Source organism: Thamnophis sirtalis, unplaced genomic scaffold (assembly GCF_051295495.1).
Source record: "Thamnophis sirtalis isolate CommonGarterSnake01/CBP01778 unplaced genomic scaffold, rThaSir2_p1.2 scaffold_8, whole genome shotgun sequence".
NCBI lineage: Eukaryota > Metazoa > Chordata > Lepidosauria > Squamata > Natricidae > Thamnophis > Thamnophis sirtalis.
The window spans coordinates 5,050,783-5,077,838 of NW_028261388.1; the positions used below are offsets into that span (position 1 = coordinate 5,050,783).

Here is a 27,056-nt window from a genome sequence, read left to right on the forward strand (position 1 = left end):
ATAATAGCAATAGCAGTAGACTTATATACCGCTTCATAGGCCTTTCAGGCCTCTCTAAGCGGTTTACAGAGAGTCAGCATATTGCCCCCAACAATCTGGGTCCTCATTTTACCCACCTCGGAAGGATGGAAGGCTGAGTCAACCCTGAGCCGGTGAGATTTGAACCGCTGACCTGCTGATCTAGCAGTAGCCTGCAGTGCTGCATTTAACCACTGCGCCACCTTGGCTCTAAGTGCATGGTAATCTTACTGATGATAGCAATAGCAATAGCAGTTAGACTTATATACCGCTTCATTGGGCTTTCAGCCCTCTCTAAGCGGTTTACAGGGTCAGCATATCGCCCTCCACAGTCTGGGTCCTCATTTCACCCACCTCGGAAGGATGGAAGGCTGAGTCAACCTTGAGCCGGTGAGATTAGAACCGCTGAACTGCAGATAACAGTCAGCTGAAGTGGCCTGCAGTACTGCACCCTAACCACTGCGCCACCTCGGCTCCGATGATGGTCAGTTTGGTTGCCGTGTTCGATGGTTAGATGGCTAGCTTCCTTAGATATCTACTCTATTGTGATTCTGTGGCACCACAGTGATTTTATCATGGTTTCACCTTAATTTAATATTTTATCTTAGGTATTAGATAGAATCAAGATCACGTGAAGGGTTAATACCACTTTATAAGGCCTTGGTAAGGCCGCACTTGGAATACGGCTTCCAGTTTTGGTCGCCACGATGTAGAAAAGATGTGGAGACTCTGGAAAGAGTGCAGAGAAGAGCAACAAAGAGGATTAGGGGATTGGAGGCTAAAAGATATGGAGAACGGTTGCAGGAACTGGGTATGTCTAGTTTGATGAAAAGAAGGACTAGGGGAGACATGATAGCAGTCCTCCAATATCTCAGGGGCTGCCACAAAGAAGAGGGAGTCAAGCTATTCTCCAAGGCACCTGAGGGTAGAACAAGAAGCAATGGGTGGAAACTAATCAAGGAGAGAAGCAATTTAGAACTAAGAAGAAATTTCCTGACAGTGAGAACAATTAATCAGTGGAATGGCTCGTCTCCAGAAGTTGTGAATGCTCCAATACTGGAGGTTTTTAAGAAGATGTTAGAGAACAATTTGTCTGAAGTAGTGTAAGGTTTCCTGCCTAAGCATGGGGTTGGACTAGATGGCCTCCAAGGTACCTTCCAACTCTGTTGTCCCGTACCATCCCATTCTATTTTCCATTCTATCGCCACATATTTTTATATACATAAAAACACAGATAGATATGGATAAAATAAAACCTCAATTGTTTTACTTATGATGTTTTCAAACTTTTGTGTTTGAATGTATAACACATTTTATTAGTGCTGTTTATCAGTGACTGCATGATCTCTATAGATGCCTTTTGGGGTTGTTGTTGTTTTTGCATTTAATGACCCCCCCGCAATCTCTTGTGGGATGGAGTCTGGGCAACTGAATAGGGCTGAGTGCTTACTGGCCGGATGCCCTTCCTGTCACCAATGCGGAGTTTGCAGCAGAGATAATCTCATCATGCCCAGAGAGAGAAATATCTGCCTCTATTTAGGATTGAACTCACAGCCCGCTGATTGTGAGGTGAAACCTCACACCTCTAGGCCACCGCACCACCACCTCTGTGGATGCCACATGTTAAATAAATAAATAGAAATCCTAAACAATGATTGTCACCCCTCCCTCGTATATGCACTTTCTCAATCACTGTGGTGGAATGTGGCCTGGATTCCCAGAAGGGGGGGGGCTGCTTTACCGAGGTCCAAGACACAGGGAAGCTTAGATACTTTGGCTGGGAGGAAGACTGTGAAGATGGGCTCCTCCTTAGACATTCTTGTTGTGGCCCACCAGCAGCCAGAAGAGCTGGCAGCAGATTTGGACAGTGAGGAAGTTGGGGAGGAACATGGACCAGTCCTGGAATCTGGGGAAGGCTCTGAGGAGGGCTCTGTGTTGGAGGCAGAGAGGGGGCCAGGGCCGTCTGACAGTTATCAGCTGCCTCCAGAGTCAGACATCAGTGAGGCAGAAGAACAGCTGGAGCCTGTTCCCAGTGTGCGCATGCGCAGAGTTGCCCGACGAAGGGAACAGCTAAAGAACAGGGGCCGACTTGGGAGGAAGGCCACAGGTGGACGGTGAATGGCCCCTCCCAGAGGAAATAAAAGAGGGAGCAACAGGGGAGTGGAGTTTGCAGGAGACAAATAGTTTGCTTCATTAGTTCGTGACTCTCCGAGGCTCCTTCCCAAGTTGTGCAGAGATCGGCCTGGCAGCTCTCCAAGCCAGAGAAGGTCTGTGACCGTAAATCCTCCTTTGAAAGACTTTGCTGGATGTGAAGGAGCAGAATTCACAGTAAATTAATAAAAGGGATATTTGTCAGGACCAGGAATCTGCTTCATGCTCACGGGAAGCATCGGTCAGAACAATTCTCAGAATATATATTTAAGGATACAAGTAGTTGCTTTAGTCTGGCAAGATTTCTGTCTATAGGTGAGGAACAATAAAAGGAACTGCTAAGAAGTAACTCCACAAGTCTTTTTCGATTTTTGGGAGCCTCACAATTGTGTTTTGTTTAATCCTCTTAACCAGACAATCACAGCCTGGCTATGGAAACCAGGTTACTTTAATGCTCGTGGTTGGAGTCGCTCCCACCTACCTGTTCGACAGTACTCGTCAGCTTCCTGCGGTACCATGTCTTTAACCCGATTGCCGTAGATCATTCTGGAATCCTGGTCGTAGGCTTTCAGAGTCTCGCTGGAGCTGTACGACTTCTGCGGGATTTTGCTGTCCTCGCTCTCGGCGGAGGAGCTGGTGTAGCGGCGTTCAGCATCGCAACGTTTGGTCAAGGAGCGGTATGGCTTTCGGTCTTTCACATCCATGGCCCTCCGGTCGCTCTCTTCCACATCAACATAAAAGGGGGTCCGGGAGGCAATCTGATCGAATTGTCCTAAGAAAAGACAAGTCCGAGAATTAAATTGGGGTTGTAGAAACCGTAAGGGATCTAAGAAGTTTTCATGACATCCATTTAGGGCCGCTGATCCAACCGAAAGCCAGTTTTGGTCCAGTGGTTAGGACACCAGGCTAGAAAGCAGGAGACCATGAGTTCTAGTCCTGCCCTAGGCATGTAAACCAGCTGGGTGACTTTGAACCAATCAACAGGAGACAGGGAGTTCTAGTCCTGCCTCAGGCATGAAATCTGGCTGAGTGACTTTGGGCCAATCAGCAGGAGACTGTGAGTTCTAGTCCCGCCTTAGGCATGAAAGCTGACTATATATATATATACATATGTGTGTGTGTGTGTGTGTGTGTGTGTGTATGTGTGTGTGTGTGTATGTGTGTGTGTATATGTGTGTGTATATGTGTGTGTATATGTGTGTGTATATGTGTGTGTATATGTGTGTGTATATGTGTGTGTATGTGTGTGTGTGTGTGTGTATATATGTATATGTATATGTATATGTATATGTATATGTATATGTATATGTATTTGTATATGTATATGTATATATATATATATATGTGTGTGTGTGTGTGTGTGTGTGTTTATGTATGTATATATGTTTTCATATGTAAAAATGAGTATATAGATTAATGATGAATAGAAAAATGTTAAATAGCAATTATAAGAATGTATATCTATGAATGAATTCGAAGGGTAATAAAACAATAAAATAAAAAAAGAATTCTATTCTATTCTAATTCTATTCTATCTATACACCCTATATAGAGGCTTCTTCCATCACCTTTTTCTGACCAATATTTAAATACACACCCTACTTGTTATTTATGAGTTTCTGATTTTTTTTTAAAGAAAATCTATATTGAGGTGGCTCTGATTTTAAAACTAATTCCAAGACAAATTCCTTGTGTGACCAATCCCACTTGACCAATCAAGAATTCTATTCTATTCTATTCTATTCTATTCTATTCTATTCTATTCTATTCTAAACAGTGAATGCAATGAAACTGGTCAACCAAAAAGCTACAAATTGTGAGCACCAAACTCCTTTCTCTGCATTATCAAGCATCCCAGAAAAACGGCGCCATAAATCCATCTGAGGGACAGAGAGATCCTGATTTAGATTGTCAAATCAAATCAAATTCTTTTTCCCCGCAGTCAAAGACCAACACACAGACAAATGTTAAGACTAAACTAAAACTGCAATAGGACAAGACCAATGCAGAGTGTTATAGAAGGTACTAAAAATGAACAATGTAAAACAGGACCACAAAAGTATAACACAATTAAAACGAACTCCCGTAAGAACATAAAACGCTAAAGCCAAAATATTAGCCCGAAGTCTAGGGGAGGAGATAACTTAATTACAGGTAGTCCTCAATTTACTACCACAGTTGAGTCCAAAATTTCCTGTTGCTAAGTGAGACAGTCACTAAGTGAGTTTTGCCCCATTTTACAACGGCCTTTCTTAGCCACGTTGAGTGAAATCACTGCAGTTGTTAAGCTGGTAACGTGGTTGTAAAGTGAATCCGCCTTCTCCATTGACTTTGCTTGTCGGAAGGTCACAAGAGGGGATCACATGACCTCAGGACACTGCAACTGTCATAAGTACCTGCCAGTTGCCAAGCCTCTGAAGTTTTGATCACGTGACCATGGGGATGCTGCAAAAGTCATCAGCGTGAAAAAAACAGCCGTAAGTCCCCATTTCCTGTGCTGTTGTATCTTTGAACAGTCTCTGAACAATCGCTTAGCTGTAATAAGCGTGAAAATCCATTTAATTTAGAAACTATAGAAAATAGATATCAACATTTACAGCAAACCTGGCGATTTTAACGTGTCTGTAACCTCTGGAATGCAGTCCACACATGTTAAAAGTGGCCAAGTTTAAGAAACATTGATTTTTACACCTTAAAAACCAGAGTTAAAAGGTTTTGGGGCTAGGAATAGCGATTTCGGATTACGGAGCTTAAAATGTTTATAAACCTGGGCATAGAAAGATGGTCATGCACGAAGAAAGGAAAATTTTAAGTTCTAATCTAAGGAGGACCAGGGAAAAATTGCAAAACCAGACATCTGATCCTCATAAACTCTTAGCTTGTGACTCTCTGAGCGTGACCGACGGATAAATTATTTATCTAACTGTATTTGCAACGCATCTCCGTTTCTGCCGCTTGCTGTAGATTAGCTTTCATCAGCCTTAACTTTTTAAAATGTGAGCCTTTAAATTTAATAAAAGGAATACATCAAGGTAAGCACCACAAAAAACAGCTGTCGTTACATCAGGAAGACAAACAGTAAGGATCGTTGAACCAAATAAATGAGAATAGAGAATAACGAAGGTAGGCGCTTAGCCAAATTAGCTTAGTCAAAACGCTCACGAAAACAATGAAGAGTTGTTAACGAAAGGCTTAGGTCAATGCTACTACAGGTAGTTCTCGGCATAGGACCACAATTGTGACCGGAATTTTTGTCGTCATACGTCGAGCACCACCAGACTGAATCTGATTATCCAATCATATTTATGGAGGTTGTTAAGCAAACCGCTGAGATTTTTTAAGGAAAGCAGTCGGAAGTGAAGCGGATTATATTTATCATATCTAGTTTTAATGAAAAGAAGGACTAGGGGAGACATGATAGCAGTCTTCCAATATCTTAGGGGTTGCCACCAAGAAGAGGGAGTCAAGCTATTCTCCAAAGCACCCGAGGGTAGAGCAAGAAGCAATGGGTGGAAACTAATCAAGGAGAGAAGCTATTTAGAAGTGAAATTTCCTGACAGTTAGAATAATTAACCAGTGGAACAACTTTCCTCCAGAAGTTGAGAATACTCTAATACTGGGAAGTTTTTAAAGAAGGGATTGGACAACCATTTGTCTGAAATGGTATAGGGTTTCCTGCTTGAACAGGGGGTTGGACTAGAAGACCTCAAAGGTCCCTTCCAACTATTCTATTCTATTCTATTCTATTCTATTCTATTCTATTCTATTCTCTCTTCTCTTCCCTATTCTATTCTATTTATTCTATATTTATTCTATTCTATATTTATTCTATTCTATTCTATTCCTTCATTCTTCTCTTCTCTTCCCCTGTATTCTATTCTCAGTTCCCATTACATCCCATCCCATTTCAGTGGTGGGTTTCAAAAAATTTTGGAACCTCTTCTGTAGGTGTGGCCTGCTTTCCGGATCCACTGGTGGAACCTCTTCTAACCTGTTCGGTAGATTTGATGAACCGGTTCTACTGAATAGCAATAGCAATAGCAATAGCAATAGCAATAACAGTTAGACTTATATACCGCTTCATAGGGCTTTCAGCCCTCTCTAAGCAGTTTACAGAGTCAGCATATCGCCCCCACAGTCTGGGTCCTCATTTCACCCACCTCGGAAGGATGGAAGGCTGAGTCAACCTTGAGCCGGTGAGATTAGAACCGCTGAACTGCAGATAACAGTCAGCTGAAGTGGCCTGCAGTACTGCACCCTAACCACTGTGCCACCTCGGCTCTGAATAGGTGTGAACTGGTAGGAACCCACCTCTGTCCCATCCCCCATCCCCATTCCTATTCTTATTCCCATGCCATTCCATGAATCCATTTTCCTGAATGGACAGGTTTTCTCGAAACCCAACAAACAAATATTGAAAATTTAGGTTAGAGTGCAGTACTGCAGCCACTTCGGCTGACTGTTAGCTGCAGTTCGGCGGTTCAAATCTCACCGGCTCAAGGTTGACTCAGCCTTCCATCCTTCCGAGGTGGGTGAAATGAGGACCCAGACTGTGGCGGTGATATGCTGACTCTGTAAACCGCTTAGTGAGGGCTGAAAGCCCTATGAAGCGGTATATAAGTCTAACTGCTATTGCTAACTGCTATAAAATTGACACAGACCCAAAAATGCCAGAAACCAGTGACCCAAATTTCAATTCCATGATTATGGGATGATGCAACTGGTTGTCGATGAAAACTGGGTGCTCAGTGAACCTAACTGTGATCACGTGACTTTGGGGAAGGGCCCACATTCTGCAAAGCACCTTTTCTGAGGTCACTGTGATTTTGGACCATCGGTCAACGAATGGTCGTAAGTCGAGGACTACCTGTAATAGGTGGGATGCACTGACATCTAAGAAGCTGGGGATAGTTACAAAAAAGACCTCTCATCTTATAGGTCAGTTGCTCTGATATCATCCGGAGTGCGATATGACCCCCAAAATAACACGGACTTGCTAAATAAAACATCACCCTTCTCAGTTCAAAGGCATCCAGTCCAATTAAAGGGACATTTAACTGAGTAAGCTTCAGAGAACATTTGCAGCCTTTAATACTTTAATGTGAACACTTCCTATATTAATCAGACTCGTGCAAGTGGCATTTGGTTTGGTCCTGATCGTAATTAGGATGGAAGTATTATTTCTATTTATAAAGACTGGAACATATGCTGCTTTTTTAGCACAGGGTGGTTTTTTATTTTTTTTCCCCTGGCTTTTGACCCATTAACAAAACTGAACAGAAATTCTTCCTCTGGTTGCTTGGAGTTTGAGGAATTATATATTGGAGACTGCAGGGAAGTCAGCTGGGTGACTTTTACAGAATGAGAGAGTTGGAAGGGAACCTTGGAGGTCTTCTAGTCCAACCCGCCGCTTAGGGAGGACACCCTACACCACTTCAGACAAATGGTTGTCCAGTCTCTTCTTAAAAACTTCCAGTGTTGGAGCATTTACATGTTCTGGTGGCAAGGTGTTCCAACTGTTAATTGTTCTGACTGTCAGGAAATTTCTCCTTAAGTTCCAAGTTGCTTCTCTCCTTGATTAGTTTCCACCCATTGCTTCTTGTCCTGCCTTCAGGGGCTTTGGAGAATATGAAGGAAACAGCTTCTCTTAGTGTCGGAATACTGCAATTAGTCTTTGACTTATGACTGTTCATTTAACGACCATTCAAAGTTATGGAATTTGCTGAAAAAAAGGGACAAGAAGAAGATGATGAAGAAGGAGGAGGATCTCTCTCTCTCCCTCTCTCTCTCCCTCTCTCTCTCTCTCCCTCTCTCTCCACCTACCTACCTACCTACCTACCTACCTACCTACCTACCTACCTACCTACCAGTGTGTATGTGTGTGTATGTGTTTGTATGTGTATGTTCCAGCATAACTCTGGAAGCGTTGAGCAATTTCAACCAAACTTGGTACACAGATGACTTACTCTCTGGAGACAAATACTGTGGGGGGTAAGACACTGCTAAAACCCCTTGGAGTATGTGTTCTGTTATGATAGAGCCTGTTGTGCCTTAAATGGCTTCTACTGAACTGCCGTAAAATGGCTTCTACTGTACAGCGCAGTAGAGTTGCCATGGTAACAGCTCTACAGTACTCCACAAGGAGGCTCCCTCTGGTAAGGGGGAGAATCCAACATTAGAAATTACGTTTAGTCCGGACATTTCCCCACTATAAATATACTTGGGCAATGCAGGGTTATCAGCTAGTGGCCACTAAACAAATGGTTGTAAATCAAGGAATACTTGTAGTTAGGCAAATGAAGTAATTTTAATTAGCAGAAGGCGAGGAAAGTAAACCGTTGTCTCACAAAGAGGAAACTGAGGAAACAACTGTTGCTGCTTAGCTCAAGAATCCTTTCTCGGTTCTGGCATTACAGGTAGTCCTCGACTTACGACACTCCATTTAGCGACTGTTCAAAGTTACAACATCACTGAAAAAAACGTTACGGATGACTGTGTTTCACACTTACGGCCGTTGTGGCATCCCCACGGTTGCGTGATCAAAATTCGGCCCCTTGGCAAAGCGACTCATGTTTATGACGGCTGCAGTATCCTGGGGTCGTGTGATCTGCAACCTACTGAGGGGGAAATCAAAGCCAGATTCGCTTAGTATCTGTGTCGTTAAGACCCGTAATGATTCGCTTAACAGCTGCCGCGAGAAAGGTGGTAAAATGGGGCAAAGTTCACTTAACAGCTGCCTGGCTCGATTTTGGGCTCCATTGTCGTCATAAATCGAGGACGGGCCTGTAGTCTTTAAAAACTGAGATGGTATCCATCTCCTGCAGGATCCTGAGGGAATTCCAATATTTTCACACTTGAACCTGCTCTCCAGCGGTGATTTACTCTCAAAAAACGATCTTTCTAACCCGCCTCCTGCGTCCACATCTAAGGTCAAGCACCTCATTTCAGACCCCAGGCTGGATGAAGTCCAGGAGAAGATTTTTTTAAAATCCCTCTGGAATTAAGACAGCGGAGAAGAAACTGGAAAAAGCTCCTGAGGTGACTGGTTTAACTCTTGATCTCTGCCTGGTCCTCCGGTATTTGAGCGGAGAAATATCCCTCCTAGGCTAAAGGAATCCCGCTTGCAGCCTTCAGCAATTTTGCAACGGGCTTTGATCTAATTCGAAAGGAGAAAGTGTGTGTGTGTGTGTTTGGGGGGGGGGAACTTGGAGGATCTTCGCAGATCAAAGGTTGCTTCCATTCATCCACTCCTTCCACCCCAGGGGTATTTTGAGATGTTCTCCCCCAGGGATATTTCTCTGGAGTTCTTACTACTTGGAGAGAGGCAAGACAGGACTGTGATCTGGTGGCATTGCATTTGTATTTGTATTATATTGAATTGTATTATACCACTATGTTGTATTGTATTATATTATACCACTATATTATATTATATTATATTATATTATATTGTATTGTATTGTATTGTATTGTATTGTATTGTATTGTGTTATACCACTATATTTTATTATATTGTATTGTATTATAACACTATGCCACTATATTGTATAATATTGTATACTACTATACCATTATATTATATTTTATTATATTGTATTGCATTATACCACTATATTTTATTATATTGTATTGTATTATACCATTATATTGTATTATATTGTATTGCATTATACCACTATATTTTATTATATTATATTGTATTGCATTATACCATTATGCCATAATATTGTATTATATTGTATACTACTATACCATAAATAAATGGTATGATAAATGATAGATGATAGATGATAGATAGATAGGTGGATGGATGGATGGATGGATGGATGGATGGATGGATGGATGGATGGATAGATAGATAGATAGATAGATAGATAGATAGATAGATGATAGACACAGGTGATAGATAGATAGATAGATAGATAGATAGATAGATGATAGATAGATAGACAGACAGACAGACATATGGATGATAAATGATATGATATGATATAGATAGATAGATAGATAGATAGATAGATAGATAGATAGATAGATAGATAGATAGATAGACACAGATGATAGATAGATAGACAGACAGGCAGACATAAGGATGATAAATGATATATGATATATAGATAGATAGATAGATGGATGGATGGATGGATGGATGGATGGATGGATGGATGGATGGATGGATGGATGGATATGATAGATAGATGATAGATAGATAGATAGATAGATAGATAGATAGATAGATAGATAGACAGACAGACAGACATATGGATGATAAATGATATATGATAGATAGATAGGTGGATGGATGGATAAGATAGATAGATATGATATGATAGAAGCAAGCAGGCAGGCAGACAAATGGATGGACCATCCAAATTCTGCTGGGTATCAAAGGCTTTTCCTATGATAGGTCAAAATATTTGAGAAAAGGCAACAAAGGGGAGAAATGATTGAAAGGTATAAAATCATGTATGGGATAGAAACTGGATAGTGAGATGTTTTTCTCCCTCTCTCTAACACCAGGACTGATGGTCATCTACTGAAAGTGACCAAGAGGAGACTTCAAAAGGAACCAAAATCCATTCCAAACCCATTTTACGCATCACAGAATTAGCTTAGGAGATTTATTACCCTGAGATGGTAGAATGGTCACTAATTTGAATGGCCTTCAAAAGCAATTTAATAAATTCATGGAGGATGGGTTGTTAGTCCTGGAATTATTAGTTATGACAAAGGCTATTAGTGTTGAAGATTTAACATTACATTTCCAGATTACAGGTAGTTCTCAATTTACGACTGTAATAGAGCCTGCAATTTCAGTCCTAAGATGTGACACTCATTAAGCGGGTCATGACGGTGCATGATTTAGGTTTCCTTCTTAAGCAGGGGGTTGGACAAGGGGTGAAACCACGTCCACAAAACCGGTTGTAATTTTTAAAATTTCACCAATGGGTTGGACTAGAAGACCTCCAAGGTCCCTTCCAAGCCTATTCTATTCTATTCTGATTTCCTATTGTATTGCATGGCATTGCATTGTATTCTATTTTCATTTCTTATTCCTTTCCTTTCTTTTTTTATTTAAAAAGTTTTTAAATAAATAAATTTATTTTTATTTTATTTGTTTTATTTATTTAGCTGTTCCCTTCGTCTGGCAGCTCTGCGCATGCGCACACTGGGAACAGGCTCCAGCTGTTCTTCTGCCTCACTGATGCCTGACTCCGAAGGCAGCTGATAACTGGCATACGGCTCTGGCCCCCTCTCTGCCTCCGACACAGAGCTCTCATCCGAGCCTTCCCCAGACTCCAGGACTGGCCAGTTTTCCTTCCCAACCTCCTCACTGTCCGAATCTGCCGCCAGCTCTTCTGGCTGCTGGTGGGCCACAACAAGAATGTCTAAGGAGGAGCCCGTCTTCACACTCTTCCTCCCAGCCAAAGTATCTAAGCTTTGCTGTGTTTTGGACCTCGGTAATGCAGCCCCTCCCATCTGGGAATCCAGGCCACATTCCACCACAGTGATTGAGAAAGTGCATATATGGGGGTGGGTGGGGTGTCTGAATCTACGGCCAGCTGTGTTGGCTGCTGACAGGTCACAATACTGCTTGTGGTTGGATTTCATTGGGACAGTTCTGGGTTTTTGGTGAAGAGAGTTGTGGGGAAATATTAATAAACCCACTAAACCACAGGTGTGTGTGTGTGTGTGTGTGTGTGTGTGTGTGTGAACGAGACAGCACAGGTGTCTCCATCTTTTACTTGTAAATATACTGGATGTATCGGATCAAGATGGTCCTTAGATAGAGCCAACATCAATGTTCTTAGGTTCTCAAGAAGTTCTGGTAGTCACTATGTGGTTTTGAGAGGGGATGGCATTAATTTATGGATGACAGATCTTTTGAGTCTTCAAAACTCCATGACTACCCCAACTTTTTATTCAATTATCTTTTTTAGCCATCTACCCTGAACAAGCATTAAGCCGGATAGAATATAATTTCTTGAGTGTCCCCTAATTCTGTTATAAAAATGTTATATTGATTGTTCCCTAGTTTTCTGATGGGGAACCTGCCTTGAGGCATAAGTATTATGTTGTTAGAAAGTCAGTCAGTCAGTCTGTCTGTCTGTCTGTCTTTCCTTCCTTCCTTCTTTCCTTCTTTCTTTCTTTCTTTCTCTCTCTTTTTCTTTCTTTCTTTCTATCTGTCTCTCTTTTTCTTTCTTTCTCTCTCTCTCCTCATTCCTTTTTCTTCTTACTCTCCTCCTCTTATTTTTCTTGTTTCTCCTCTTTTTCTTCCTTCTTCTCCTCCATCTCTCCTTCTCTATCTCCATCTCTTCCACCTCTTCTTCTTCTTTCTCCTCCTCCTCTTCTTCTTCCTCTTCCCCCTCCATCTCCTCCATCTCTATCTCCATCTCTTCCACCACCTCCTTCTCTTCTTCCTCTTCCTCTTCTTTTTTTCCTCCACCTCTTCTTCCTTTCCCTCCTCCATCTCCTCCTTCTCTATCTCCATCTCTTCCTCTTCTTCCTTCTTCTTTTTCCCTCCTCCTCTCCTTCTTCTTCTTCTTCCTTTTCCTACTCCATTTCCTCCTTCTCTATCTCCATCTCTTCCTCTTCTTCCTTCTTCTTTTTCCCTCCTCCTCTCCCTCTTCTTCTTCCTTTCCCTCCTCCATCTCCTCTTTCTCTATCTCCATCTCTTCCTCTTCTTCCTTCTTCTTTTTTCCTCCTCCTCTTCTTCTTCCTTTTCCTACTCCATTTCCTCCTTCTCTATCTCCATCTCTTCCTCTTCTTCTTCTTCTTCCTCTTCCTCTTCTTCTTCTTCCTCCTCCTCCTTTGTCTTAGCCTCCTTCTCCTCCTTCCTCCCCTTCCCTCCTTCTGCAAACCCACTTCCAGGATATAATGGGAGATCTCTAAGTCCACCTTATGAGCACCTCAGAGACATCTGGTGGCCAAAGGTGAGGAGCAAAATCCTGGAACAAGAGAGGTTCTTGGCCTCATCCAGCAGAATTCTACTTAAATCATGTTCCCGTTGCCAAGAGTTATTCATATTTGTCTAACCAGCGAAGTGTTGATAAAATAAAACATTAAAAAGCTACCAGGGAACTGAGAACATTCATCTGAAATGAATTGTAAACATTTTTCCTCATTAACAAATGACAAAATAAATACAAAGCTCTTGATTTGGAACATCATGTTTTATGGATTGTACAGAATCCGACGCTTGGAAAGAAATTTTTTCCGTGCTTTACATTTTTATCTGTTTCCAGGGTGTTGTCTCAGGAAACCTCCAGGAATAGATGTTGGCAAACCTGTTGCAACTGTAGATTTATCTGTCCCCCCCACAAAAAAAGTTTACTATTATGAGTTTCTTCCACTTTTTCCTTTACGCTAAAATGGTGGGACATCATAATCCATAATTCCAGGCCAATGAAGCCTGGGAGATAAAAATCCTTGATTAGTTTCCACCCATTGCTTCTTGTTCTGCCCTCAGGTGCCTTGGAGAATAGTTTGACTCCCTCTTCTTTGGGGCAACGCCTGAGAGATTGGAAGACTGCTATCATGTCTCCCCTAGTCCTTCTTTTCATTAAACTAGACATATCCGATTCCTGCAACCGTTCTTCATATGTTCCAGGGCCTTTAATCATCAAAGTTGCATGTCTCTGCATATTATGCTTGTTGGCTTTATTTACTGAAAACAGCAGCTAATGCAAGACGATATTTATTTTATTTCTACAATGCTCTCCCAACGAGTCCCAAAACAGTTTATAAGCGAGCAATAAAAATAGTCTTAAAGAGAACTCAACAGTGGTTAAAGAAAAGAAAAGAAAAAAAACAGAAAATGCAAAAACGTTTATTTTGGAAGGAGGAAAAGGATGGCAAGGGTAGAATAGTATGGCGGAACAAAAACATGAAAGAGAAGACAGAATGAAGGGAGGGAGGGAGGGAGGAAGGAAGGAAGGGAGGGAAGGAGGAAGAAAGGAAGGAAAGCGGGAGGGAGTGGGAGGGAAGAAAGAAAGAAAGAAAGAAAGAAAGAAAGAAAGAAAGAAAGAAAGAAGGCAGGTGGGTGGGTGGCGGAAGGAAAGGAGGAAGGAAAGAAAGAAATAAAGGAAGGAAAGAAAGAAGAGAAGATAAAGAAAGGGAAAGGAAGGGAGGAAGGAAGGAAGAGAAAAAAAGGGAAAGGAAGGGAGGGAGGAAGGAAGAAGGAAAGAAAGAAGGAAGGAAAGAAAGAAGGAAAGAAAAGAAGAGAAAGAAAAGGGAGGGAGCTAGGAAGAAAGAAAAAAGAGGGAGGGAGGGCAGAAGGAGGGAAGGAAGAAAAAGAAAAAAGAAAGAGGGAGGAAAAAAGAAAGAGAAAGAAAGAAAGGAAGGAAGGAAGGAAGGAAGGAAAGGATACAATATTGTTCCTAAAGTACAGCTAGTCCTCAACTTACGATCAGAACTTCTGTTGCCATATTAAGTGAGTCATGCCTATTTTACAACCTTTCTTACTACAGATGCGCTAAATAGTTTAGTGTGATACATGAAAAAAAGAAGTTGTAATTTAATGAATCACAACAGAGAAAACTCAAATACCTCAGCAAAGGGATGGAGACAGGAAGGCAATTTTTTTTTTTTTAAAGAAATGGGCAAAACTTCAAATCATGTCGGATTAATATTTATGGTTGCAATGGTGAGATGTGCAGGAAGGCGAGCATGGGCCACTGGCTGATTGTCTGATTTCCTAAGGCCCTTATTTTTAGGCCTTCCCAGGAGGCAAACAATCAGAATGAATTGTAAATGACAGGAATAGATTAATCAACACAACCCCTACGGTTCCCAAGGTTAATTTTTTAATTTGGCACCAGTCTGAGGTCTTAACCAGGACATTTAGTTTCTGTGGGGAGGACAACATCATGATAATGTTAAATTCTAATCTATGAACAATGATTACCCTATGTTGTGGCCAGCCAGCGGAGCTGGCAACAGATTCGGACAGTGAGGAGGTTGGGGAGGAACATGGGCCAGTCCTGGAGTCTGGGGAAGGCTCTGATGAGGGCTCTGTGTTGGAGGCAGAGAGGGGGCCAGAGCCGTATGCCAGTTATCAGCTACCTCCGTAGTCAGACCTCAGTGAGGCAGAAGAACAGCTGGAGCCTGTTCCTGATGTGTACATGTGCAGAACTGCCAGGAGAAGGGAACAGCTAAGGAACAAGGGTCGACTTGGGAGTAAAGCCACAGGTGGATGGTGAATGGCCCCTCCCATAGGACATACAAGAGGAGTGAAAAGGGAGGGGGCTTTTGCAGGAAACAATTCGTTCGGTCGTTAGATTCGTTTCAGGAGTGTGAAGATCTGTCCATGAATCTCAGAGACTCTGTGCCAAGTTTTTCCTTGCACAGCACCTCATTTGGAAAATATTTGCCGGGCAGGTTTCCAAGCTAGATAAGGTCTGTGGTCATAAATATTCCTTTGAAAGACTGTTTGCCAGGCCTTTGCTGAATGTGAATAAGAGGAATTCACATTCGTTTAATAAAAGAGGTTTTGTCGGGACCAAGACTCTGCCTCGTGCTTTTTGGGGAAGCCTCGGTGAGAATACCCCAAAGAAGAGTGTAGACATTATAGTAGTCTTCCAATACTGATGGTCCTCAACTTACGACAGCAATTGAGTCAGACGTTTCTGCTGCTAAGCGAGGCTTATGACCGTTGCAGCCTTCCTTTGGTGACGTGATCCAAATTCAGGCAATTAGCAACCGACTCATAATTATGACCACTGCAATATCACATTATCTCCTTTTGCGACCTTCCGATGAGCAAAGTCAACATGGGAATCCGGCTTCACTTAACAACCGTGTTCCCAACTTAACAAATGCAACGATTCGCTTAACAACGGCGTCGAGAAAAGTTCGTAAAACGCGGCAAACTCACTTGAACAAATGTTTCGCTTTAGCCACATAAACGTTGGGCTCAATTGCGGTCATAACTCGAGGACGGCCTGTAATGACAAATGGGACACCGCCTCGAAACCACACATCTGGTTTCAAATGAGCAGCTGAAAGGGGACCAAATCAAAAACCCAAGCTCCTTTCAATTCCACATTAAAGAGTTTGCTCTCTTAAAAAACTTAAGACCAACTTTGTAAACATCTGTCTTTAAAAGGCAGGGTTTAAAATATAATTGGTAAATGGCGGTGAGCAGCCCCTGTGGTTCTCCCTCCCCCTTCCTCTCAATCTTTAAATAGTTTTCAATTGTAGGTAAACTACTGTTTGTTTTTAATTTTAATTTCCTGCCTATCGGTTTTGGGTGTGTCCTTCATGTTTTATAGTGGTGGTTATAATTTATTTTTACTGTCTGTGTATCTTTAATTTTTGACTTTTGCATCCACTATTAATATTTCTCTAAAGGCAAACTTTAATATTTTTGCAAGAGAGTTGTTGTTGTTAGTTGCAAAGTCGTGTTCGACCCATCGTGACCCCATGGACCACGTTCCTCCAGGCCTTCATGTCCTCTCCCAGCCTCTGGAGTCCATTGAAGCTCACGCCAATTGCTTTGGTGACTCCATCCAGCCACCTCATTCTCTGTCATCCCCTTCTTCTTTTGCCCTCCATCGTTCCCAGCATGAGGCTCTTCTCCAGGGAGTCCTTCCTTCTCCTTAGGTGGCCAAAGTCTTTGAGTTTCCTGTTCAGGATCTGGCCTTCTAAAGAGCAGTCAGGGTTGATCTCCTCTAGGACTGACCGGTTGGATGGCCTTGCAGCCCAAGGGACTCAATGCAGGAGTCTTCTCCAGCACCAGAGTTCAAAGGCCTCCATTCTTTGGCACTCAGCCTTCCTTATGGTCCAACTTTCACAGCCATCCATTGCAAGTGGGAAAACCATAGCTTTGACTAGACACACTTTTGTTGGCAGGGTGATGTTTCTGCTTTTGAGGATGCTGTCTGGATTTGTCATCACTTTCCACCCCAGGAGCAAATGTCTTTTAATATCTTGGCTGCAGTCCCCATTTGCAGTGACCTTGGAGCCCAGGAAAGTAAAATCGGTCACTACCTCCATTTCTTCCCTATCAATTTGCCAGGAATAGAGAAGGCCAGATGCCATGATCTTAGTTTTCTTAATGTTGAGAATGCATTGTGTTGTGGCCCAGCAGGAGCCGTTGGAGCTGCCACCAGATTCCAACAGCGAGGGGCCCTATGAGACGGCTCTGGAGGATGTGGAGGACCCTGGACAGGGTTCCGACTCCGAGCAGGGCGCAGAGAGGCTGGTTGGCCACCAGGAGGTGCCTGAGCCTTGGACCAGTGGGGAGGAGACAAGGGAGTGTGATCCTGACGTCATGCATTGGAGCAGTGGGGAGGAGACAAGGGAATTGGTCCTGGATGCCCGGCAACGGAGAGCGAATAGGCGTAAAGAACAGTTACGCAGTTACAGGAGATAATTGCACTCAGCTGGTGGTAATTGGGCTCCTCTCAAGACTATAAAAGGAATGATTGTCCACACGCTCGTTGCAGGAGTCAACGTATTTACTAGAGCTGGAGAACAGGCTGGATTGCTGCCAAGGGCTAGTCTGTGTGTTAATACATCCTTGAAGTATCTTTGTCTCTGTGTGCTTGGGTGTGTGAAAGGGAGGGGGGGTCAGAACACATTGTTACTTTATTTTTTATTTTTTTTCCATGGTGGAACAATCCTTACCACGCAATTCGGCTGAACACATTGAGAAATTGCATTCTATATTCTGGTTAATTATTTTCACTTCCTTGCTCTTCCTTGCTTCAGAATCTGGCCTTCTCAAGAGCAGTCAGGGTTGATCTCCTCTAGGACTGACCAGTTGGATGTCCTTGCAGTCCAAGGGACTCAATGCAGGAGTCTTCTCCAGCACCAGAGTTCAGAGGCCTCCATTCTTTGGCCCTCAGCCTTCCTTATGGTCCAACCTTCACAGCCATCCATTGCATCTGGGAAAACCACAGCCTTGACTATAGGCCCTTTTGATTGGCAGGGTGATGTCTCTGCTTTTTAGGATGCTGTCTAGATTTGCCATCGCTTCCTACTAATGAAGGGAAATGTCTGGGGATAGAATCCTACCTACAGTTGCTTTCTAGACACGCTTGAATCTGATAGAATTTACTGCAGCGCTGAAATTTAGCTGTGGGAGCCAATTACATTGACAACAGAGGAACCAAACCATCACAGTTTCCCTTCAATGAGGTAGCACAAACAATGTTTCCACAATCAGAACTAACTCTGAGGAACAGAGACGGAGGGGGAAGTAGTTTTGTAAATGTAGGCATAGAAGTATGTGTGAGTGTGCATAATTTGTTGTTAGTTGTGAAGTTGTGTCCCACCCATCGTGACCCCATGGACAGTGTTCCTCCAGGCCTTCCTGTCCTCTACCATCCGCTGGAGTCCATTGAAGCTCAGGCCGACTGCTTCAGTGACTCCATCCAGCCACCTCCTTCTCTGCCGTCCCCTTCTTCTTCTTTTGCCCTCCATCGTTCCCAGCATGAGGCTCTTCTCCAGGGAGTCCTTCCTTCTCATTAGGTGGCCAAAGTCTTTGAGTTTCCCCTTCAGGATCTGACCTTCTAAAGAGCAGCCAGGGTTGATCTCCTCAAGGACTGACCGGTTGGATGGCCTTGCAGTCCAAGGGACTCAATGCAGGAGTCTTCTCCATCACCAGAGTTCAGAGGCCTCCATTCTTTGGCCCTCAGCCTTCCTTATGGTCCAACTTATGGTTCAACTTTCACAGCCATGCAAGAGAGTTAGACGCAGATTAAACCAATATTTGTTTCTGGCAATTTACTTGTCACATTTAAATGCTAAAAGCCAGTTTGTGGTGGCCGCATTAGTGAGAGCAATATGTCCTTTTCACCACGGCACACACTTCTGAATCCCATATGTTTTATTAATCTACAATTGCTTGCATCGAGCTTTTTAAAGCTTAAAAAGCAGGCTGGTCCCACTGCAGTCTTCCTTACAGTCAACTCTAGATTCAGAAGCAACATTTGCGATTTAAACAAGCCATTATAACATTGGGGTGGGTGGGGGGGGGGAGGAGAAAAAAAAATCAATTTACCCACACAAGTTTTCTGATCATACGATTTCAAAGCAAGCTGGAAGCTCGACCTCTGCGTCAAGTGTATTTTAAGGTGAAACAATAATAATTGTAGGTTAACTTTGATTTCAGATAGGAGTTAAGCCATTGACACGTTTACTCCTAAGTCTCTTGAACCTGAAGGCTAAATCGAACTACCTGCGAGTAACTCAGAATAATGTTGAGACGCTGTGAAAAATAAACTCCAGCCCCAAATTTTAATGTCAATACCACAGAAGGCAAATGAGAGCGGTTGCCCAGGAGCACTGAGGTTTCCAATACACCTTTGAACTAATTATTTTTCCTTCTATACTACAGAATATAGAATAACAGAGTTGGAAGGGACCCTTGGAGGTCTTCTAGCCTGACCCCCTGCTCAAGCAGGAGACCCTATACCATTTCATGCAAATGCTTGTCCAATCTCTTCTTAAAAAACCTCCAGGGATGGAGAACCCACCACTTAGCAACGGTGGCAAGAAAGGTCCCAAAATGGGCCAAAAACTCACTTAACAAATGTCTCCCACGGTGACGTAAATTCTGGGCTGAATTGTGGACTTTAAGTCCATAAAGGTAAAGGTTCCCCTCGCACATATGTGCTAGTCCTTCCTGACTCTAGGGGGCGGTGCTCATCTCCGTTTCAAAGCCGAAGAGCCAGCGCTGTCCAAAGACATCTCCGTGGTCATGTGGCCGGCATGACTAAATACCGAAGGCACACGGAACGCTGTTACCTTCCCACCAAAGGTGGTTCCTATTTTTCTACTTGCATTTTTTACCTGCTTTCGAACTGCTAGGTTGGCAGAAGCTGGGACAAGTCACGGAGTGAGCTCCCGGCGCTAGGGATTCGAACCGCCAAACTGCTGACCTTTCTGATCGACGAGCTCAGCATCTTAGCCACTGAGCCACCACATCCCACAGTCAATAACTGCCTATATATTAGCCCAGTTCCCCAAAATACATCATTTTTTTTTTTAAAGAATTCCACACGTCACTAAAATAGAAAACGGTTTTAGTGGGTCACGTCTCTCTTCGCGATGTGCTACTTTTCCGAACCGCCGATCCCAAATTCCATTTGGCCTTTATAAATACTGAAAAGACAAGACAACCGAATCCGGGACACAGCTCCCCCGCGATTCCTTGCAATTAGCATCTTCCTCCAAGCTACAGAAATTGCCCGCATTTAATATATTGTTATCTCCCATCTGTTTACATTAATTTTCATTTTTACAATAATCCACCATAACAAAAGCGGAGGGAGTTTCTTTTCTTTTCTCTTCCCCCCTCTGCTTTCTTCCTTTATTTTTTATTTCTCTCTCCCCCCCCCACCCCTCTTCCCTTCCTTGGTTTTCTATGAACGCCTTGAGGGAGACATGCAGTTTTTGATCGCGCTGCTCTTTGATGTGAGCAAATGTTTTAAGTTCTGCGCTGGTAGAATCTCTTGACGTGTTCATTAATGATGCAAGTTACTTTTCTTTTTCCTTGCATCTTCTATTTATAATTTAGGCTTGTGCGTATTTCATCGTCCGTGTAGTCAGGAAGACAAAAAGAGAGGGTGGGGAGAGAGGAGGGAGAGAAAGGAAGAGAGGGAGAGAAGAAGAGAGAGAGAGGGAGAGAGAGAGAGAGAGAGAAAGGGAGATAGAGAGAGAAAGAGAGAGAGTGGGGGGAAGGGAGGGAGAAAGAGAGAGAATGGGAGAAAGGGAGGGAGAAAGAGAGGGAAAGGGAAGGAGAGAGAAAGAGAGAGGAGAGAGGGAGTGAGGAAAAGAGAAAGAAAGGGAGAGAGAGAGAAGAGAGAGAAGGGGAGAGTGGGAGGGAAGCAGAAAGAGAGAAAGAGAGACAGAGAGAGGAGAAAGGGAGGGAAGGAGGAAGAGAGAGAGAGAAAGGGAGACAGAGAGAGAAAGAGAGAGATAGAGGAAGAGAGAGGCAGGGAGGAAGAAAGAGAGAGAGAAAGATGAAGAGAGCGGGGGAGGGAGGGAGAAAGAGAGAAAGGGACAGAGAGGAGAAAGGGAGGGAAGGAGGAAGAGAGAAAGAGACAAAGGGAGACAGAAAGAAAAAGAGAGCTAGAGGGAGAGAGAGGGAGGGAGAGAGGAAGAGAGAGAAAGATGAAGAAAGCAGGGGGTGGGAGAAAGAGAGAGGAGAGTGAGAGAGGGAGGGAGGGAGAAAGAGAGAAAATGGGAGAAAGGGTGGGAGAAAGAGAGAGAAAGGGAAGGAAAGAGAAAGAGGAGGGATTGAAGACGAGAAAGAGAAAGGGAGACAGAGAGAGTGAAAGAGAGAGAGGGAAGGAGAGAGGGAGGGAGGAAGAGAGAGAAAGGGAAGGAGACAGAAAGAGAGAAAGGAGAGGGAGTGAGGAAGAGAGAGAGAAAGGGAGACAGGGAGAGAGAAGAGAGAGAAGGGGAGAATGGGAGGGAAGCAGAAAGAGAGAAAGAGAGACAGAGAGACAGAGAGAGGAGAAAGGGAGGGAAGGAGGAAGAGAGAGAGAGAGAAAGGGAGACAGAGAGAGAGATAGAGAGGGAGAGAGAGAGGGAGGGAGGGAAAAAGCGAGAGAGAAAGATGAAGAGAGCAGAGGGAGGGAGAAAGAGAGAGGGAGAGAGAGAGGCAGGCAGAGGAATGCAAATTTCAACTCTTCCTTTGTCTAATTGTGTTCTCAACTCTGTTTTCAGTTGAAAGTGTGTAATGGATTTTACTGACAGCACGGAACAAACTCAAATTACAATCTAGAGATGTAATTGGCGTGGCTGCATCTTTAGTTTAAGGAACATGGTGCCTCTAGGTTCTCAACATGCTTGCAGACAATAAGAGAATAACAGAGCTGGAGGGGACCTCAGAGGTCTTCTAGTCCAGCCCCCTGCTCAAGCAGGAGACCCTAGACCATCCCAGACAAGTGACTTCTGAAAAACCTCCAGTGATGGAGCAGCCACAACCTCTAGAGGCAAGTCGTTCCACTAACCAATTGCCATAGCAAGATCACAACAGTTGTGGCTACGTGATCAAAATCCAATCTTTTTTAATGTGTGTCACATACAGGAGGAGGAGGAAGAGGAGGGGGGAGGAAGAGGAGGAAGAAGAGGAGGAGGAGGAGGTGGGGAGGAAGGAAGGGAGGGAGGAAGTGGGAGGAGAAGGAGGAGGGAAGAAGAGGAGGAAGAGGTGAGTTAGAGGAGGAGGAGAAGAAGAAGAAGAGGAAGAGGTCTGGGAAAGGAAGAGGAAGAAGAGGTGGGAAGAGGAGAAGAAGAAGGAGGAGGAAGAGTTGGGGAAGAGGAAGAAGGAGGAGGAGGAGAAGGAGGAAGAAGAGGAAGAGGTGGAGAAGAGGAAGAGGAAGAAGAGGAGGAAGAAGAGGAGGAGGAGAAAGAAGAGGAGGAAGAGGTGGGGAAGAGGAGGAGGAGGAGGAGGAGGAGGAAGAGGAGGAGGAGGAGGAGGAGGAGGAGAAGGAGGAGGAGAAGCTTCTTGGATAAGAAGTGAAATATTTTTAAAGAAAAAAAACAGGAAGTTCAGTTGCCTTGAAAAAAGCCCCTTTGGGACAGGATCTCATTCCCTCTCCAATCTTGAGTAGGCAGAAAGTTCAACCAAAGTGACCTTGGTTGGTCCTTTTTTGGGGAGGTGGGGAGTGGGGGCTCCTCCCTTCTTCCTACCTTCTTTCTATGACAATGGGTGGCAAAATACTTCACATTTTACACATCCTTGAAATGCCCTTGCAGGTACGGGTAAGTGGGAAAAATCCTGAGCTATGCAAACTTTCCAAGGGTTCCCCCACCACCACCACCAGCAGCAGAAAAAGTGCTCCAGACATTGCTAACATAGCCTCTGCCTGCAATATCACTCCAGGGGAAAGAGATGGTAACATCTCCATTTCCTCCCCATCAGCTGGGACTCAGGATGCAGAGAACAGAGAACGGGGCCAGTCAGAGGTGGAATTTACCAGTTTTCCGAACGACTCAAAATTTTCGCTACCGGTTCTCCAGAACTGGTCAGAACCTGCTGAATGCCACCTCTGGTTGGACTAGAAGACCTCCATGGTCACTTCCAACTCCTATTCTATTCTATTCTATTCTATTCTATTCTATTCTATTCTATTTTATTCTATCCCTATCCCATTCCTTTCCTATTCCTTTCCTATTCCTATTCCTATTCCTATTCCTATTCCTATTCCTATTCCTATTCCTATTCCTATTCCTATTCCTATTCTATTCTATCCCTATCCCTACCCCATCCCTATTCTATTCTATTCTATTCTATCCCTAACCCTAACCCTATCCCTACCCCATTCCTATTCTATTCTATCCTCTCCCTACCCCATTCCTATTCTATTCTATTCCATTCTATTCTATTCTATTCTATTCTATCCCCATCCCGATCCCTATCCCAATCCCTATTCCGATCCCTATCCCTACCCAATTCCTATTCTGTTCTGTTCTGTTCTGTTCTGTTCTGTTCTATTCTATTCTATTCTATTCCTATTCCTTATTCTATTCCTATTCCTATTCCTATTCCTATTCCTATTCCTATTCCTATTCCTATTCCTTATTCTATTCCTATTCCTATTCTATTCTATTCCATTCTCTACTCTACTCTACTCTACTCTATTCTATTCTATCCCCATCCCGATCCCTATCCCTATCCCGATCCCTATCCCTACCCAATTCCTATTCTGTTCTGTTCTATTCTATTCCTATTCCTATTCCTTATTCTATTCCTATTCCTTATTCTATTCCTATTCCTATTCCTATTCCTTATTCTATTCCTATTCCTATTCTATTCTATTCTATTATCTATTGTACTCTACTCTACTCTACTCTATTCTATTCTACCCCTATCCCTATCCCGATCCCTATCCCTACCCAATTCCTGTTCTGTTCTGTTCTGTTCTATTCTATTCTATTCTATTCCTATTCCTATTCCTTTCCATTCCATTCCACCTATTCTATTCTGCTATGCAGAACTGGTCAGAATACCTGCTGAATACCCCCTCTGGATAGAATCAAAATCACATGAAGTGTTAATGCTAATTTATAATGCCTTGGTTAGACCACACTTAAAATAATGCATCCAGTTTTGGTTGCCATGTTATAAAAAAGATGTTGGGACTCTAGAAAAAGTGCAGAGAAGAGCAACAAAGAGGATTAGGGGACTGGAAGCTAAATCATATATTTTTCAGGACCTGGGTATGTCTAATGAAGAGAGGGACTAGGGGAGACATGATAGCAGTCTTCCGATATCTCAGGGGCTGCCCCAAAGAAGAGGGAGTCAAGCTGTTCTCCAAAGCACCTGAGGGCAGAACAAGAAGCAATGGACGGAAACTAATCAAGGAGAGAAGCAACTTAGAACTGAGGAGAAATTTCCTGGCAGAACAATTAACAGGTGGCACCAATTGCCTCCAGAAGTTTCGGGAGCTCAACCCCTGGAGGTTTTCAAAAAGAGACTGGAGAGCCATTTGTCTGAAATGGTATCAGGTCTCCTGCTTGAGCGGTGGGTTGGACAAGAAGACCTCCGAGGCCCCCTTCCAACTCTTGGTCATTTTAACCGCCTTGCAATCTTGCTGATAGGGTCCGAGAGACTGTTCCTCCTATCCAGTCCTGCCTGTGGGTTAAACAAAAGTTCGGAGCAGGCCGAGATGGGTGATAAAACACGGCTCAAGGAAAACAGAGCCCAAGAAGGGAGTTTTTTTGTCCGAGTGGGAAGCTAAGCAAACAAGATTTCGGAGGACGAGGGGAGCAAACGCGAGGGAGGACAATGGAGGCCCTCCAAGTCAAACAATGAGGAGCCCTGGGGAATAGATTTAGCTGGAGCATTAAGAGATGGAGCTGGCGGTGTGTTTTAGAAGATTGACCTCCATGTGTTGAGAAGCCTGATCTTTGCACTGGTGGCTTGCGTGCCGTTCCCTTACACAAAAGTGGCTTTGTAAGCAAGGGACAAGGGACGCCCATTCTACTTGCTTGCAAACTTTTCTTCTACTCCGTTATTTGGGCTCAGTTGAACGTCCTGCCATAGGCTTGCTTTGACTTGGAGAAGTTTCTGGCCTACATTTCTCTCTTTATTTGAATGGCAACTTTGGATAGGCTGGTGTTTCTCGGCCTTGGTAAATTCAAGAGGTGTGGACTTCAACTCCCAGAATTTTCTAGGTAGCACAGCACAGAATTCTCATGGAATTCTCACGGAATACTCAAAAGAATTCTCACAGAATTCTCACGGAATTCTCATAGAATATTCATGGAATACTCAAAGAATTCTTATAGAATACTCACAGAATACTTAGAAGGAATTGTCACAGAATTCTCATGGAATACTCAAAGAATTCTCATGGAATACTTAAAAAATTATCATGGAATTATCACAGAATACTAAAAGAATTCTCATGGAATATTCAAAGAATTCTCACAGAATTCTCATGGAATACTCAAAGAATTTTCATGGAATTATCACAGAATACTAAAAGAATTATCATGGACAACTCAAAGAATTCTCATGGAATACTCAAAGAATTCTCACGGAATACTCACAAAATACTTAGAAGAATTCTCACAGAATTCTCCTGGAATACTCGAAGAATTTTCATGGAATCCTTAAAAAATTATCATGGAATTATCACAGAATACTAAAAGAATTCTCATGGACAACTCAAAGAATTCTCATGGAATATTCAAAGAATTCTCATGGAATACTCACAGAATACTTAGAAGGAATTGTCACCGAATTCTCCTGGAATACTCAAAGAATTTTCATAGAATACTCACGGAATACTTAAAGAATTATCATGGAATTATCACGGAATACTAAAAGAATTCTCATGGGCAACTCAAAGAATCCTCACGGAATACTCACAGAATACTTAGAAGAATTCTCACAGAATATTCTAAGAATTCTCACAGAATACTCAAAGGTGCTGTTTGCCTAGTAGAATTCAGTTCATGTGTGTGCCCACACAGAGTGCAAATGTACTCTATCAATTATGGAGTAGCATTTTGCAAAGTGCTGTTCCCCAAGTGAGGCTGTCATGTTCTCTGGCCAGAGAATCGGGCAAGGAGAGTTATGAAGAGCAGCCATTAAGGGGTGAGGAGAAACGGCCACCTTAAGTACTCCATTAATCAGTGGACGGCAGACAAAACTGCCACCCGAGACTGATATTAATGGGCGAAGTGCGAGAAGCACAAACGCCGCCTGCCAAATTGAGTGCCAAATTTAAGTTTGTCTGGTGAGTTTTGCCCTGTTTTATGACCTTTCTTGCCACAGTTGTGAAGCGAATCACTGCAGTTGTTAAGTCGGCAACACAGTCGTTAGGTGAATCTGTCTTCCCTGATTCCTCCCCGATTGTTGGAAAGTCTCAGATCACATAATCCTGGGATACTGCAACTGTCATAAATACATGACAGTTGTCAAGCGGCTGAATTTTGATCACGCAATATTTGTGAGAGTGAAAAACAGCCGTAAGTTACTTCTTTTGAGTGCTGCAATAACTGCAGTCACTAAATGAACTGTTGTAAGTCGAGGACTACCTGTATGTAGAAATATAGCTGACCAAGAAAAGGATAGGCCAAATCCCCTCTTTAAAATCCCAAATTCTCCCTATGTATTGTTTGTTGTTCTTAGTAGCGAAGTCGTGTCCGACCCATCGTGACCCCATGGACCACGTTCCTCCAGGCCTTCCTGTCCTCTACCATCCTCTGGAGTCCATTGAAGCTCACGCCGGCTGCTTTGGTGATTCCATCCAGCCACCTCCTTCTCTGCCGTCCCCTTCTTCTTCTTTTGCCCTCCATCTTCCCAGCATGAGGACTCTCCAGGGAGTCCTTCTTCCTTCTCATTAGGTGGCCAAAGCATTTGAGTTTCCTCTTCAGGATCTGGCCTTCTAAAGAGCAATCAGGGTTGATCTCCTCTAGGA

At 43.3% G+C, this 27,056-nt stretch overlaps 1 protein-coding gene across 1 annotated transcript in view; it reads right to left on the reverse strand.

Annotated features, from left to right (window-relative positions):
- LOC148044278 (teneurin-4-like) overlaps positions 1 to 27,056 on the reverse strand; it is a 214,938-nt gene that overhangs the window by 113,609 nt on the left and 74,273 nt on the right. Inside the window, exon 3 of the mRNA XM_087721015.1 lies at positions 2,651 to 2,941. Within this exon, the coding sequence (XP_087577141.1) occupies positions 2,651 to 2,873 (223 nt within the window). The 5' untranslated portion in view covers positions 2,874 to 2,941. The remainder of the gene's footprint in view (positions 1 to 2,650; positions 2,942 to 27,056) is intronic.